The sequence below is a fragment of the Chenopodium quinoa genome, unplaced genomic scaffold (assembly GCF_001683475.1).
Source record: "Chenopodium quinoa cultivar QQ74 unplaced genomic scaffold, ASM168347v1, whole genome shotgun sequence".
NCBI lineage: Eukaryota > Viridiplantae > Streptophyta > Magnoliopsida > Caryophyllales > Amaranthaceae > Chenopodium > Chenopodium quinoa.
In genome coordinates this window covers 233,054-249,442 of record NW_018745403.1, presented here as the reverse complement: position 1 = coordinate 249,442, position 16,389 = coordinate 233,054, and the positions used below count along the sequence as shown (strand labels likewise).

General features: G+C 35.6%; 1 protein-coding gene and 1 pseudogene across 2 annotated transcripts; one reads left to right on the top strand and one right to left on the bottom strand.

The window, feature by feature from the left end:
* The first annotated feature begins 941 nt into the window (after window positions 1-941).
* Window positions 942-4,537, top strand: LOC110713041 (annotated as a pseudogene).
* Window positions 4,538-6,158: 1,621 nt separating this feature from the next.
* Window positions 6,159-14,033, bottom strand: LOC110713037 (DEAD-box ATP-dependent RNA helicase 22-like). Of its 2 annotated transcripts, XM_021891508.1 has the most exons (9): window positions 13,575-14,033; window positions 11,886-12,173; window positions 11,524-11,646; window positions 10,993-11,432; window positions 10,433-10,760; window positions 8,784-8,936; window positions 8,092-8,143; window positions 7,679-7,755; window positions 6,159-6,917 (listed from the first exon to the last, which is right to left on the bottom strand). In XM_021891508.1, the coding sequence occupies exons 1-8, from the start codon at window positions 13,887-13,889 to the stop codon at window positions 7,709-7,711; spliced, it is 1,746 nt and encodes a 581-aa protein (XP_021747200.1). In that variant the 5' UTR covers window positions 13,890-14,033; the 3' UTR covers window positions 6,159-6,917; window positions 7,679-7,708. The 2 variants fall into 2 exon arrangements, with proteins under 2 accessions (XP_021747200.1, XP_021747199.1); XM_021891507.1 differs by lacking the exon at window positions 6,159-6,917 and having other exon boundaries at window positions 7,416-7,755.
* Between the last annotated feature and the right edge of the window lie 2,356 nt (window positions 14,034-16,389).

Here is a 16,389-nt window from a genome sequence, read left to right as displayed (position 1 = left end):
TTTTAGGTGCTTTAATTGACTTACTCCCTTCGTTTCATAATAATTGCAACACTTTTTTTTTTCATCCGTTTCGTAATAATTGCAACACTTGCTAATTTGATAAGGACACACTAATATTTTAATATTACTCTCTCTTATCAACCGCACTTACACTACTTTTTTTATTATTTCTCTTTTCTATTTACAATTAAATATATCCTCACCAACTATACTTTATATTATAAAATTAGCCCTTTAGTCCCACCCTATAATTTTCTTAAAACTTGATGCCCTCCTTAGTGTTGCGATTATTACAAAACACATGTAGTAAATAAAATAAGAAGTAGAGTATTGGAATATTAAAAAAAAATTGTAAAAAAAAAAACAGTAGGGCTAACAGTTTATAAAGTAATGAATATAAGAGGAAAGAATAATTAATAAATAAAAAAGCAGTAGTAGATTTAGGTGGGGATCATGTAATGAGAGAGATATAATATTAAAATGTACTTTATTTGTTTTTTTTACTTGACTTGTTTCTTTTATCACGCTTGTCAATGCAAAACTTTTATAATTTTTCTTTTATCACGCTTGTCAATGCAAAACTTTAACGTTCAATAACATTAATTCTCCATAAGTAAAAATTATAAAAGTTATATATTATGATAGTACTTATTAAGACGAATTCAAAAAAATTTCACATGAATATGTTTTGCCTTACATATTAATTAAAAAAGACAGTCAAAGGATAGGTGGTAAATAGTGTAAAAGTCAAAGCGGGTCAAGTAAAAAAAAACGAAGGAAGAAGCTTTTTGCCAAAAAAGATGGTGTAACACTTATTAGAACATGACCGCATTTAATAAACGTAACACTTATTAAAATACTAACATTGGAGGGAGTAAATAAATTAACTTAAAAAATAGTGGTAGTTTAATTGAAGTTGAATATAATTAAATTACTTCTTTTGCGGCGCACCCGTACAAAAGCAAGGCCACGTAGCCAATGCCAATAAATAAAAACAAAGAGGCTATAAAATTGACCACTAATTGTATAATTGAGTATATCTTCATTTTCTAATTATGTAATCCTATGATTCCTATCTAGATGCGTCATCAGTTAGCTCACTAATCTTACGCACGTCCTTCATTTATTCTCCCCTATATATAACGTTACATTCTCTTCATCAACACATCATTTTTATATAAATCAAACTCAAATAAAGAGAGAAATCATATAATACCCCCAGAAATAAATAAATAAATAAAAATAAAAAATGATTGAGCTAGGTGATGAAAATAATTGTTTAAAGTCTCATGTAGTTGTGGTACCATATCCTAGCCAAGGTCACATTAACCCACTTCTTCAATTTGCTAAACGTTTAGCCTCTAAAGGGGTTAAAGCCACATTAGCCACCACCAAACAAACCATGGGCTCTATATCTTCCCTCCGAGATGTAGCCGTCGAGGTGATATCAGACGGTTTTGATGATGGTGGCTCCCCCAAAGTCGGGTCCGAGGACATTTTCCTCAACTCATTTAAATCAAATGGTTCGAGTTCTCTTGCTCGTATTATTGAAACCCATCAAAATACGGCATTTCCTGTGACGTGTGTGGTATACGACGCGTTTTTACCGTGGGCATTGGATGTGGCTAGGGATTATGGCTTACTTGGAGCCGCGTTTTTTACTAACGCGGCTGCAGTTTGCGCCATTTTTTGTTGTGTGGAGCATAGCTTAATTGAGCTGCCCCTTAAGCCCGTCGAGGTCGGGTGTGCTTTGCCTAAAATGCCCTTGTTTAAGGGTAAGGATTTGCCTACTTTTTTAAGGAAGCCTGAAAGTTACCCGGCTTATTTGGCTATGAAGTTGAGCCAATTCTCAAATGTTGACTTGGCTGACTGGATATTTTGCAACTCTTTCGAAGATTTGGAGTTAGAGGTATTTTTTTTATCTATTGTTTTCTTTTCGTATTACCTTTTACTTGTATTTTATTCATCAGTGTCAAAATAGACCCATCCCCCTAAACTTAGGAGGGGTGGCAATTCGGGTCAGCAGGTCGGGTTCGGGTTAGATTTCGAGTCGATTTCGGATTATGCTTAGAAACTATTAAAAATAGTGTAAAACTTAATATTATTACGAAATATGAAATTTGGGTCAAATCGGGTCGAATTCGGGTTGTTCGGGTTCGGTTCAGGTCGGGTTCGGGTCTCTCTCAGTAACTTCGGGTCGGGTTCGGATCGGGTTTTCGTGTCGGGTCAGGGTTTGCCAGCCCTACTTAGGACAAACATCCAATTTTCATTTACATCATACGAAAAATTGAAACTGCTAAAGGTCGCAAGTTGCGACAAAAATATACATGTCACAATCCTATATAGCAGATGATGTGTACAAATATGGACGATGAGATGTCAAAAGAATAAAAATTACATATTATACATTAGGAATTATAGATTCCTATTTTTTTTAAAAAAAAATTATGAATCACTTTTTTTTATTTGGAAAGTATGAATTCTTAACATAAATAGAAGGTTTTAGTTCTAGTATAGAATAGATATTTAAATTTCTCGTACTAAACTATATAAATTTAAATATCTACATGGAAAATTGCAATATACAAGAATTTTATATGGGCCCTGCTCTTCTTCACCCTTTTGTTTTCTTAGGTGGTGGTTATATTAAAGCTAGTTTTATGAGTGAACGTGCTAAAATGATGAAAGAATTGTTGTTAGGTAGTAAGCAAATCCAGGGCAGACCAGGATTAGTTAATTTGATCACAAGTCCTATTACATCTTGTCTGGCAAATAATATCTAAATATCCGAAAAAATGAAAAATCAAAGCACGTATTTACAAGATATTATTAAATTAAGACGGTTAAATAAATACTCGCAAATAGTATAAAATTTCAAACGTTATGATTAATCGAGCCACCTGAGAATACACTTGTTGTATCAACATTTGGTAACCTTTTGACTTTATATACTCGTTGTATCAACATCTAGCAACCTTTTCACTTTTTATTTATTTAAATACTTCGTATTTTTTTAAGCACCCAAAATTTTTGAATCTTTCTATTACTTTTGAAAAATTCTTGTATAGATAAAGTACTAACAAAAGACTCAGCCGGCCAATTATCAATATTATTAGTGCAGCAATAAAAAGGTATTTGGGAATAATAAATGATAATTAAAAGTCGTGGTCCCATTAATATTAGTGCAGAAATAAAAAAGATACGTAGAATTTTGGTATAATGAATCATAATTAAAAATGACGTGTACGTGCTAAAACGAGTTACTAGCCCAACTTGTTAGGTTTGTCATACTTTTGCCGACATAATATTTGAGATTAAAATAATCATTGTGTTTAGCCCCCTTAATATGAGGCCAAAATAAGCTCTACATTTTTGTATTTCACAGTTTGACTATAAATTATACGGAGTATTAACATTGACTAAAATTTGATATCGACCGGATTGATTGCAAATAATTTATTGCAATAATCAATAAGAAAAAATGTTAAGATAGATTTAGGAACATTAGGAAAAAATATTACACGTACTAATATATTTACAACTCATATTTCTAACATAGATGTTTATGGTGTAGGTTATTGAAGGTGTATTTGAGAAATGGCCTGCGAAGTTAATTGGGCCGATGGTTCCATCATCCTACTTAGATGGAAGAATAGAAGGAGACATTGGATACGGAGCGAGTTTGTGGAAACCCTTAAGCGAGAAGTGCAAAGAATGGCTACAAAATAAGGCAACTAAATCAGTAATTTACGTCTCATTTGGTAGCATGGTTTCACTAACACAAGAACAAACGGAGGAAATTGCATGGGCCTTAAAAGAAAGCAACTATTACTTCCTCTGGGTAGTTAGGGATTCCCAAGCTAGTAAACTCCCTAAAGAATTCCTAGAGGAAGTTGAAATAACACAAAAAGGAATGATCGTTACGTGGTGCAACCAACTCGAGGTATTGGCACATGAAGCAACTGCGTGCTTTGTGACTCATTGTGGATGGAACTCGACGCTGGAGGGGCTTAGCCTTGGGGTCCCGATGGTGGGAGTCCCACAATGGAGTGATCAATTGCCTGACGCCAAGTTTATTGAGGAGGTTTGGGGGTGGGAGTATGGGCAAAGGAAGATGAGAAGGGAGTGGTAAGAAAGGAACATCTTAGTGAATGTTTGAAGGAAGTAATGGAAGGAGAAAGGAGTCAAGAAATAAGGGAGAATGCTTTGAAATGGAAGGAATTATCTAAGAAAGCAGTTAGTGATGGTGGGAGCTCTGATAAGCATGTTGAAGATTTTGTTGAACATTTAAAATGTATTAGTTTTAGTACAAATAAACCAAATGGTAGCTTAATTAGCTTAGACTAAGGTCTTTTTATTTTTTTGAGTTAGTTTTTGGAGATTAATATCTGTTATGTGTGATTATAGTGTGAAATAAAGCCTGCATGATAAATTGTTTGGTGATTTATGATTCACTAGTTTTTGGCCCGGGCAATGCCCCGAGTTATTATATGTATATTATAAATAAGCTTTTATAATAAAAATTATGTGATGAAAATCAGAAATATAAAATAGATTAAATTAGTTACATATGTAAATATATTTTTTTAATTATTGTTGAACATCAAAATATATTATCCAATATCTAGTATCTAACTTAAAACTATTAATTTTCTTCGTTTGATTTCAAGTTTATGAATATGATTAACTCTTTTTAACAAAACATTATAGACGTGAGATGTGCCATTGGAATAGTGGTTGAAGTTAAAGTATAATAAGCATGAGGTCATACATTCGATCATTAATGCTAACAATTCATTATTTTTGTTTAATGAATTATAATAATCGTATGACATGGCACCACATCATATGCCTAGTCATGATGACACGTGGCGGGCTCATGTCTTCTCATTGAATTTTAATACATATATATATATATATATATAGAGAGAGAGAGAGATTAGAAACACTTTAATTAGTGTATGAAAATTAATGGGCTAAGAGAGTGAGTAAAGATGGGCAACAAGTGGAGAAACGAATGACTATTACTCACTCAACAATGTGAGTGATATGTTGCGATAGGATCCAAAAATAAAATACGGAGTAATATAAGTGGGTAGCTTGTTGTCGGCCAAATGAGGGTATAACACATATTGTAGCTAATATAACGAATCCGTCTTAAAAATATAATTTACGTTTAAAATAAGTTCTTATAAGATCTAACAAATTCAGATGATTAATAATTAAATGAATAGACGTATTCTAAGCTTCTAACCGTTAACAAAACCTGTGTGCACAACCTGCGCCAAAATTGGCTAAATGGCTAACACTTTTTCTAAAGGCTGGTATGTTGGGTCAGAATCATCAGTTAGATCTTGTTATAGCGACAACAGTTTCAACAGCCAAATCATCCCAACCCTACAGGTGAGTAATTGACTTGCTAGCCATTGAAGTTGCTATAAAGTGTATAAACAGCACAAGAACCTACGTTACATATGAACAAAAACACTCGCATCCAAACACTCGCAACGCCTATGGTGTTGTCCATTGTCAACGTCGCACCAGCTATCAACCAGGTGACATTGTAAAAGTTCATCAACTTAAAGATTTGAAATTGACACTATGATCAATCTGGGAAGTTCTAGTGTGATCATTTTCCAACCCGGCCCCTACGGGTCGATCCGATGGGTCGCCCCCTATTCATCCTTTGTCTATAAAATTTGCACGAAATACTGTAGCCTTGTCGATACCCTTATAAACGTTCTTTCTCTTACAAATCTAATAACTTTGCAAGGTCTTTACAGCTAAAAAAAAGTAGAGCATTATTCAGTGCGTTGCTCAGCGCTAAAACATGCAATGTTCCAAGTTAAGGATATGCGGTATATGCCATATATTTCACCATATTTGTCCATATAAATGGGGCACCATCTTCAATGTGCTATGAAAAAGGCAAGACTAAAGAGACCTTGAGAATAATGTACTAATAAAAAAAGATACGAATAAGCTAATGCATTAGCACCATGTAATTAATTTCGTGGAAAAATCGACCCCTAAAATCATAACGGAACCTTTTTCGGCATGCAAAACAAGAAAAAAAATTAATTAGCTGACCACTAATTGAACTACATAACGTCAGGTTAACGACAAGGGCATGGTGTGTTAAAAAATTGTAACTAACATGTACCATGTGTAATATGGAATAACAGTGGGCACAACTCGAAAAAGTCAATTGCACAAGGGCACTATGTAGAAAAACCCTTTAAAATAAGCTACTGCTTTATCGGGAGGTAATTATTAACCACTAAGTAGTAGCAAAGTAATTTACCCACCACCACTTTACCTACTCCGAGATACATGATGAATATCGAAGTGAAATCTGTTGTCAAGGCCTAATATCGGATTAAAGGGCCCTGAAAACACTCTTAACAGCATCAGATAATTATGCCTGCTCATGCCTTCACTAGATATACCAAGGGAAGCAAATGGACTACATAGCTAAATATAGAGAAGCAAATGGACCATTGAAGTTGCTATAGACCTGCACAAGAACGTACATACGAACCAAACTCCGTAAACATATCCATCAGAACACTAGCAAATGCCTATAGTATGGCACTAGCCAATGTTGCAGCGGCCAAGTACCATTCAAATGATGATGTGAAAGTTCATCATGCCAGATATGAATTTGGCATTATCAAGCTGCGTAGTTATAGTGTGATCATTGTCTGACCTGGGTCCGTTGATAGATCCGTGGGTCACTGAGTTCGCTCCCTTGTGATCCTTTGTCTATGAATTGGGTAGGAGATAATGGAGCATCGATTCCCTCGTTGTGAACGTTTGGCTGTTAAAAATTGCACTTTTTCGCGCAATTTCGTTGAGATGAAAAATATCTGGCGTAACCCAAACCCCCTGTAAAACTTTATAAGGGCTCTACGACTCTACAGTTAGCAAAGTATGCGTTATTGGTCACGGATTCACAGGCCACAGCTATAATTCTATAACACATTCATGTCCAAGTTATATGCCAAGCATTCCATTTTCACCATATATGAATATGCAGGTGCATCTTCCTTAACTTTCTATGAAAAGGCAGACTAAAGAGAAAAGGAAAACATTTAATAATTAATATACTCCTTCCATCCGCAAATAATAGTTAATTGTCACATACCCACATACGAAACAACAGGAAAAATCTGTCACGTTTCCTTATAGAACCCCCCAATCATATGTGGTGAGAAAATATACACATCTATTTTAAAAGGTGTTTTAGTGTAATCATTGTGAATTATGTACATTTTTATGAAATGTGCCAACTGGCTATTAAATTTGCATTATTTGTGTATGATAAAAGAGCTTTTTTTTTTTATTAACCTTGAAATCATCTTGACTGTGGGATGTACATTCACAAATATGAATGCAATAATCAATATGAATGTACATGAAAATCCACAGTTGTTAGAGTTATTGGTCAAATTTTTATTAAAAAACAAAAAGAAGCTGTTTTATGCTTCGTTGTGGGCCTATTAAGATGCTGTTAACAAAATCTTCCTTTTACTATCTAAAAAAGAAAAGAAACAAAAAAAAAAAAAAGAGATCCCAATCATATAATATCTTTTTCATTGATATTATCAGAAAAGAAATTATGTACACAGTGAGAATTGAATAAGTTACATTAAAAAGTCAGGTAAAATAATTTCACCTCTCTATTACGCCAAAATTTGATATCATGTTACAGGACCTCAGCAACAGGGGATGCATCCCTAGCCTTGTTCCGACCTGTTTCCAATGGAAACATAGAAGTTTCAGCTTAACTGATTGAATAAGAAGCTAAAGCGTAATACGATAGCATTGATAAGTGATAAATTGTAATGTTGCCAAGTGATTATGGGTATAGCCGTATAGGCTATAGCTTGTCCAATTTGGCTTACTACACTCAAAATTGCAACCTATTTCCAATTGCAACCAGTTTATGACACTATCGACAAGTCAAAATATGGTAGGCCTCATTTTCCTTTTTCAATACACTATCCTAAGCAAGATTATGATAATAACCGGGCAGCAGTGGTTTGTTAATAAAATCAAACTCTCTGCCTCAAGGCAAGAAAACCTCACCTCTCTTCTTAAGCTTATTCCGAAAGCCTCTTTTCCTGCTAAATGCCGTCTCCTGAAATAGTAAATCAAAAAGAAATTCAGATGTATCTGAAAGAAACCTTAAACTTTTAGGAATTATGCATGGGGCTTGCATAGAAATAATAACACCCACTACCCACTATTCCCAGACCCAAGCAAACAGGAACCCTTTCCCCCAAAATGCGTATAGATTGGAATAAGGGAGCCACAAGACCTGACCCCTAACCTCCTACACAAAAGGCAACACTGACATCAGATTAGCAGATGCCTCACAGGTGTAAAACACTCCCTTTTTTTTGGTGTTTGTGCGTGTTTGGGGGGGTGGGGGGGGGGGGGGGGTTGGGGTTGAAGGCGGTGGACCTGGTGGTAAGGATAGGTCCCACTAGGCCTTCATCTCATTATAAATTAGGCCTGAAACAGAGAGCTATATTCAAGCCCACCTCAGCCCAAAGGTCTAGGTTTGCCACCCCAAATGGCCACAATTGCTAAATCTGACTAGAAAATGAGGCCATCAAGGTCTGCTAGGTCATGTTGATGTAATGGATACACTCCACACAGCCAGGCTTGTATTTTTCAAACATCCGCATGGAAAGCCTCCTTTTTTTTTTCTCTTCTTTTAAAGGTCACAAGAGGGGTTTGTTATATTAGCATAATGTATATGGTTTGAGGAATACCACTGGCTTTCCAAGTTCTTCTGCTTCTCGGACTGCAGCAACAAGATCACAATTCTGTTCACTATATAAGCTTGTCACAAGACCATGTTGACCTGCTCTGGCTGTACGACCAACTCTATGCAGAAAATCCACAGCAGAAGAAGCGAATTCCGCCTGGAACAAAAATACAAATCAATTTTGATAGAAAGAGAGACAGAGAAGGAGAAGGCACTCAAAAAGAATATATCTGCATTGGCATACTAAGCTACCAGCACTGGACAGCTTTTGAAAGGCAACCCAAGAATTAAGATGTGCTAAAAACAATAAACAGAGAGGAAAAACCATCAGAACTTGTAGGTAAGCTGGAAAAAATCTTGTTTTTTGCGAAGATAGTTTTCTAACATTAATTGCGAGGATTTGATGGATAGAACATGGATCTGAGTGAAATAAGACAGGGGTCTCTCAGAGGATTTTCGATGTTCTGTGTCATGAAGTATCCAAGTTATATTGTTCAAAGGTCATACCTCATACAATGGGATAGTATATGGATCTAAGTGGAATCAGACATGGGTCTTAAAGAGGAAATTTGACGTTTTCAGTCACTATGGTATCTGTTATATTGTCCAAGGGTCATACGCTCATACCTCATAATGGAACAAAAAATTTGAATAGCATAGTTTTGAATGGTTTAATAAAGACAATTTGATGCAGGATTGTCCTGTATGAACTGGTGTTTCAAACCATTTAGTTAAAGGGCACAAATTTTCTAATACATTTGTTTATGAAGGAACCAAATGCAGACTTGATGGAAGTCAAATAAATGCATACCTTTAGTCCCTTATGTTTGGAGGTTCAAGCAAATGTTCTTATTCAGCTAACGGGAATCAACTTTCCATACCAACACAAAATATGCTTATTGGAGCTGGTATGGAAATGTGATTATCACAAGACAATCAAAATTGAGGTCTAGGCAAAAGATAATCTGATTTCAAGAGTATGAACTTGATAATCCATGCTATATCAGATCATTAACTTTAAGAGATTTTGAACTGAGCACCAAAGTCAAAATTCTACACCAAGAACCTCATTTGTAACTTATCAATCTATCACTTTCCACTACTATAAAACTTTGAAAGGAAAACCTCCAGATCAATTCAATCTTAGCTACAATTCCACAAATATCAATAACTTGAAAGAAACAGCATTAACGTATTATAAACACGGAAAACGAAAATTTTTCCACCCTTATCAAATACTAGTACGAATTACTTCCACAAAGCAAACCACAAATAAAAAGGTACTAGTTAAACAGATATTTTTTTGGGCTCATTTGGAAAGGAAGAACACAGAGAAATCTTGTAATCTTATATTGCTACTTATTTTACATGGGTTTTCAGCACAAAACATCAGGGATGCACACTTCCTTCTTTATAGTAAGTCTAAAATCATTCAAGTATGATAATAATTTATCTAGATTTGATAAAAACTAAGTGATAACAATAGCAGCATGAAGTCATAGAAAGTTAAGAGGAAAAATCAATTTTTAAAAAAAAGATTAAGGACAACAGTCACAGATTTTCCCTTACTACTGAGTGATGATGAATTTTCCCTTTTTTTTTTTTTTTTTTTTTTTTTTGGGAAGGGGGTGGGGGGGGGGGATGGGCAAGTACCTGAATAACATGTGATATTTTGGGAATGTCAAGACCACGAGCTGCGGCATCAGTACACACTAGCACACCACCCCTTTCTCTGAATTCAACTAAATTCTTTGTAGACTCTTCAAGGGAGCTGTTCCTATGGTAGCAGAAACATTGGATCCCAGCAGTCTGCAATATCTTAGCGACTGATTCTACTGCCTCAACAGTATTTGCAAACACCATTGTCCTATTTATAGCAGAATCAGAAGCCTGCGAACTGTAGTTGACACCTTGATTTACTGCATTTATAAGAGCATCAACTTGAGTATCGATAGAAACCTCTACCCACTTCTGCTCTAACCTGAAGCACCAAAGAGCAACCATATGATAAACTTTAACAAGAAGTCCTACAGAAAACATATAGTCTACATTAGGCACTCTTAAATATTGACAAACGATCACATTCTAGAATTAAGCACAGGACATAGTTGAACCAATCGAATAGGAAGAAGCATAAATAACAAGCAGAAAATGGAAATTAATAAGGAAATTAAGATGGAAATAGACAATAGAGTCAATTGTACAGGTATTACCTAGGGTTGTGGTAATGCAGATAATTTCCACTGACCCAGCTAGCACCTGGAAACATCCTTTTCAAGATTCCACCTGCTGTTTGCTTTCCATTTATTGGAAGAGTTGCCGCGACAAAGATATACTGCTTACTACGTTCATAATATTCACGACTTCTTCTCCAGCCCTTTTTCACACCAGAGACAGGTACCTCTTCTACCAAATCTACCAATGTTGTACCATCCTCAACAATTTCTTCTTCCATGGAAATATCGATGTCCTTATCGTCTTCATCTTCACAAACAAATGATAACTGGAGGTCAGAATTCAATTCTTTTGTTTCCTCAGATGCACTATTCTTTGATCGCGACAACAGCTTCTCATCAAAACGAAGCATGTTTATGAGACGAACAACTTGATTTTGGAAGCTGCCACAAAGTAACAGATCAGCTTCATCAAACACCTGCCATTTAGTGCACCAAAAGTAAGAATGATATATTTAGTGCTTTTTGTAGACTTTAGATAGGATAGAGTAAAGCTACCAGTTAACTTACCACATGTTTCACCCCACGCACAAAGTTAAACTGACGATTTCTTTCTCGATCAACATCATAGAGATAATTCAAAAGAGCAACAGGTGTAGAGACAATAATGTCCGGTTTCTTATGAGGCCATCCCTACAAGAGAAATTCTCACATGTGAGAGGTAATCCCATTATAACCTTTTCCACAAACCAGGAAACCTCGGCTTAATATAGCACCCCATTTTCTCAGATAAAGATAACCACGACAGTGTGAGCCTAAAATCACCAAAGGGATCTCCATTTATTGAGATTCTAGCAACATATAAATTTTTCAAAATCACCAGACAACCAAAATACTGAAGAAAACCACACACAACTATACAAGAGTATTACCTGCTTCCCACATACTGCAGCTGCTCTAAGGAGGGGTTCACCATTGTCACCACAGAGAGAGTTAGCCATGCGAACCACTTGCTCACAAAGCATAACATTAGGGCAGAGAACAAGAGAAAGCTGCGAGAGATGATTTTTTCCAAGAACAGGAGCTCCTAGCTCAGGGTCACTGCCTGCATTAAGAAGCTTCTCAGCCAGTGGGACAAGATAACCATGTGTTTTACCACTTCCTGTCTCTGCAGCAACAACTGTGTCTTTTCCTGACAGTATGGATGGTATGCAAGCAGCCTGAATAACAATATAAATTCCAGTTAACATAGAATGTTAACATAGAATACATCATATAGTATTTGGCCAGGTTCGACAACTGAAGACGAACTTTCCCCTTTTCTCTTAACTCACATAAAGCGTCTCTACCCCGGAATGTATCACTATCTAATTTAAGAATGACAATTAGATTATATACGGATATACCAGTACGAGAGGAACTTGGCTACATCATACCAAACTCACACTGCAGGATTTATCATTCAAAATAAATGCATCAAACCCAATTTTATGATATAGATTTTAACTGATTTAGCATGCTAATTAAAGAATAACATTAGTTTAACCTAAAGTGTCTTTATTTGTCATGTGTATCTTAGTGTAAACTACAATTATAGAATCACAGGGCTCCAACTAATGGCATTTAGCCATATAGGTAATAGGTTGTCAAATGTAGTACCCCCAACAATTGCAATTCGTTGCAAAACCTAGAATTGGACTAGATTGCAATTTGTGACTTTAAAAGAAATAGGGCAGAGGATAGCCAGAGAAAGTGAGAGACATTATATTTAGTACATTCCAATGCAAAACTTGATTTTTGCCCATCAGTGAGGACAATAAATTTAAAAGAACCCATACTCTATGATGCGTGTCTAAATAAAGTGGCAAAAATTAATAGAAATTTTTTCAAGCCTGATAACATATCCATCGAATATTGCATTAAAAAAACACACGATCTACTAGTTAATAAAGTTTGCAAGAACTAAGATTAATTAGGGGCTTCCAGCTCGAGAAAGCTTGGAGCCTTGCCCTATCTCATGATCAATAAGTGGTGGTCAAAAATCATTCTTCATTCCTAAACTTTATAGGGCATTTCCACGTGATTCTGTTCTTACTAGAAGTTTGTTGAAAATTCCATCACTTGAAAAACATAACCCGAAAATGCATTGATCGAAGAGACTACTACAGAAAATACAGTTAATTCACTATGCATATTCATCAACAGAGGTCCAATACTCAAAATTCTACTAGTATAATTTTTTTTCTCTATATCTACAACTACACTTAATTAAACTAAAATTAAAATATAAACAAAGATTTAAACATGCTGATAAGAGAGAAGCATGATAATATGATCCCTCCCCTACAGTAAGACTAAAATTTTTAATAAAAAATTTCCATGTTCTTGGTTTAAATGAGGTGTCCAAGTGTCCATACCCATGTTAGAGTATTGAGGATCCAACACGAGTGCTTTTCCGATAAAACGAATAGCCCGAGTAACATAAATTCCACAACCAATCACCAAATATTCTTAAAATACACATCCATAACATAATAAAATTAACAATTTACAAACTTCCCAAATTATTAAAAACGCAAATTAAAATTTAAATTAAAAAAAACAGAGTTAAGCAGAAAAACCTGAATTAAAGAGGGTTTGGAAAAGCCAGCATTAGAGAGAGAATGAGAGAGCTTTTCAGAAACACCAAGAGAAGCCCACGAAACGGCGTCATTAGCAAAGAAGGTTTCATCACTGCTACTGTTGCTGCCGCCATTGTTAACAGCTTCAGAAGCTGCAGTTGCAGTAGCAAAAGCTTTAATGGTGATGGTGGTGTGCCTGAGATGAAGAGGTCTCAAAGAACCAAGCTTAATGGATGACAAAAATGGCGGTGGAGGAGAGAGAAAGAAGGGAGATAGAATTGAAGGTTGTCTGTAGAATTTGCAAACTTGTTGCATTTTTCTGGGGTTTTAATTTAATTAGGGTTTTCAATAAAATCTTTTCATTCAGAGTTTGAGTGATTGATGATGGAGGGTTTTAGGTTTGATGGGGTTGAAAGCAACTTGCATAAACCCTCTTTGAAAATATTGTGAACTTGATGGACAAATGAACAGCTTTCATCATGATTCATGCTAAATTTTGAAAAACTAAAATTTCAATCTCCCGTTTCATATTAATCGCAACACTTTAATCGATATACATGGTCATGCACAACTTTTATTTACCTATGTTACTCCGTATTCTTTTTACTCCACATCAATTTTTTGTAAATTTAATTTTCGGTAAATACAAGTTTATCTCAGGGAGAAACAAAATTTGTTTATCTCAGGGTTAAAAAAGGTATTTTACAGCAACTTACTATTTGACGGTTTTAAAGCGTTAAACGGAAGTCAAAAGTTTGACTAAAGTCTCCCAGACATAACATAAACACGATAAACGAAACCCTAGGTTACTTTGTGATATTGGAATTCATTGCGAAGGGAACATCGATAGAGAAGCATTTGCTGAATCTTATATTAGGGAAGTTGATCTCTGATTTGGGGAATCTGTTGAAAGGGAAGTGGACAATTCTGTTGATCATCATATGTGAAGCTGAGGTGAGGCTACGAGATTGTTTATGGGCGAGCAATTCGTTGCAATTTTGGTATAGCAATTGAGGCTTTCAAATTGAGGAATTCCATCCAGGTACGAATATTGCAGTCACCCCATATTCAATGTTGTGCTTTCAATTTGTGATATTTATGAGTATTTTATTGTTAATTTTGGTTACAATAGGATATGTGTTAATTTGTAAAACCTAATTCAGAAATTTTGAACCCCTTTCATCTGCAATGTTTGGTGATATTTTATAAATATAATCAACCAATAATGTTGGTATATTGTTAATTAAGTAATGTAGATCTTGTGTGTCCCCAATGATGGCATTGGTATGTAGTGTGAATTAATTGATGTGTTGTTTGCCCTCCATTTCTTGTGTGGTTTGCATCATCTTGGTTGAATGTGGTTAACGGCAGAAATGTCATAATCGTATATAGTCAGAAAATCCTTTATCTTATTTATGTCATCCATATGCAATTCGGTTTGGAAAATTTGGTGAGGATGTGCTCAGTTGATGTTGATGATTGATGTGGAATGCCAACAATAGTAATTCCTTCATCCCAGTGTTTTTTTCATTTTGAATGAAGGTTATCTAGGAGCTATGGGTGTATATATTGAGCTGGGAGATTGTGATGTTTACAAGCAAGGAATGGAATAGCTTTTCAAAGAAAAGGTTTATCAAGTCAAATTTTTATGGTACTGAATTTCATAAATTCATATTCACATTCATGCATGATCATATCAAGGGATCTCCAATGCTCATCCCTTATCCATTTAGAGCTAGACTTGGGGGCTTGAACCCACATCATTAGCCTACCCAGCCTAAGAGTCACCATCATTTGACTCTCTTCAAAACATTTTTCCACACCCTGAGCTTTTGCAGCCTAACTTTAGGGTCACTTTCACACACATCACAAATACATAGCCAAATAATCCTTCCCTTAGGAACCCTTTGTCATGAAATCTTGATACAACCTTGAAGCACGCCTTGTCATCTTAGAATAACACACTCATAATCATCATGAAGTACTTAGCCTCTGTGCCTAAGTTTCCTAAATACTTTCATTATCGAATCATCAATTGAGATAGCTTAGGATGCTACAATCCTTGCACCATGAGATACAACATCAATGCATACACTTGATTTAGCTCATTCAATATGCACCATTACTTGATTCATTCTTTTCATCTTCTTTCCTTTTGAGGAAGTTTAAAAACTTCATTTTTCACCTACACTCTACCTTCATTCATTTTCACGTCTTTCTTTTTCGGGAGAAAGTCAGTACCCTCCACAAAAAATGACGGAAATTTTTCGTTTTTTCGAGTCATACACATTGAGTCATGTCATGTCATATCGAGTTGAGTCTGCACATACGTGTCACATCACATTGAGACGAGTTGATTTAAACACATTGAGTTGCACAATGAGTCAAGTAACACCAAGTCTTGGGTCAACCTCAAGGAAACTATAAACATGAGCAAAGTCCTATAGTCCAAAATATAGATGCAGGTACACTAAGTCCCGGGCAGACGAGCAACTTTTACAAAAGATTTGAGGCGATTTGATTGAGTAAAAGTGAGCAAAAGGCATGAGTAACAGTAGCAAAGCCGAACGTGCAGAATAAGTTAAGCGCAGCACGACAGAAACAACGTAGCACGATACACACTAATGTGGCATGACAACACTGTCACCGCGCGATGAAACCTGGCATGGCACGTCGGACTTGAGCTCCTACAGATCGATTTGCTGGATGATAATCATCCACTTAGGGCCTCATGATGAACCATTGATTTTTCCTGAAGCCTTGTGATGAGCAAATGATTCTTCTTTAGGCCTCGTGATGAGCAGTTTACCAAAGA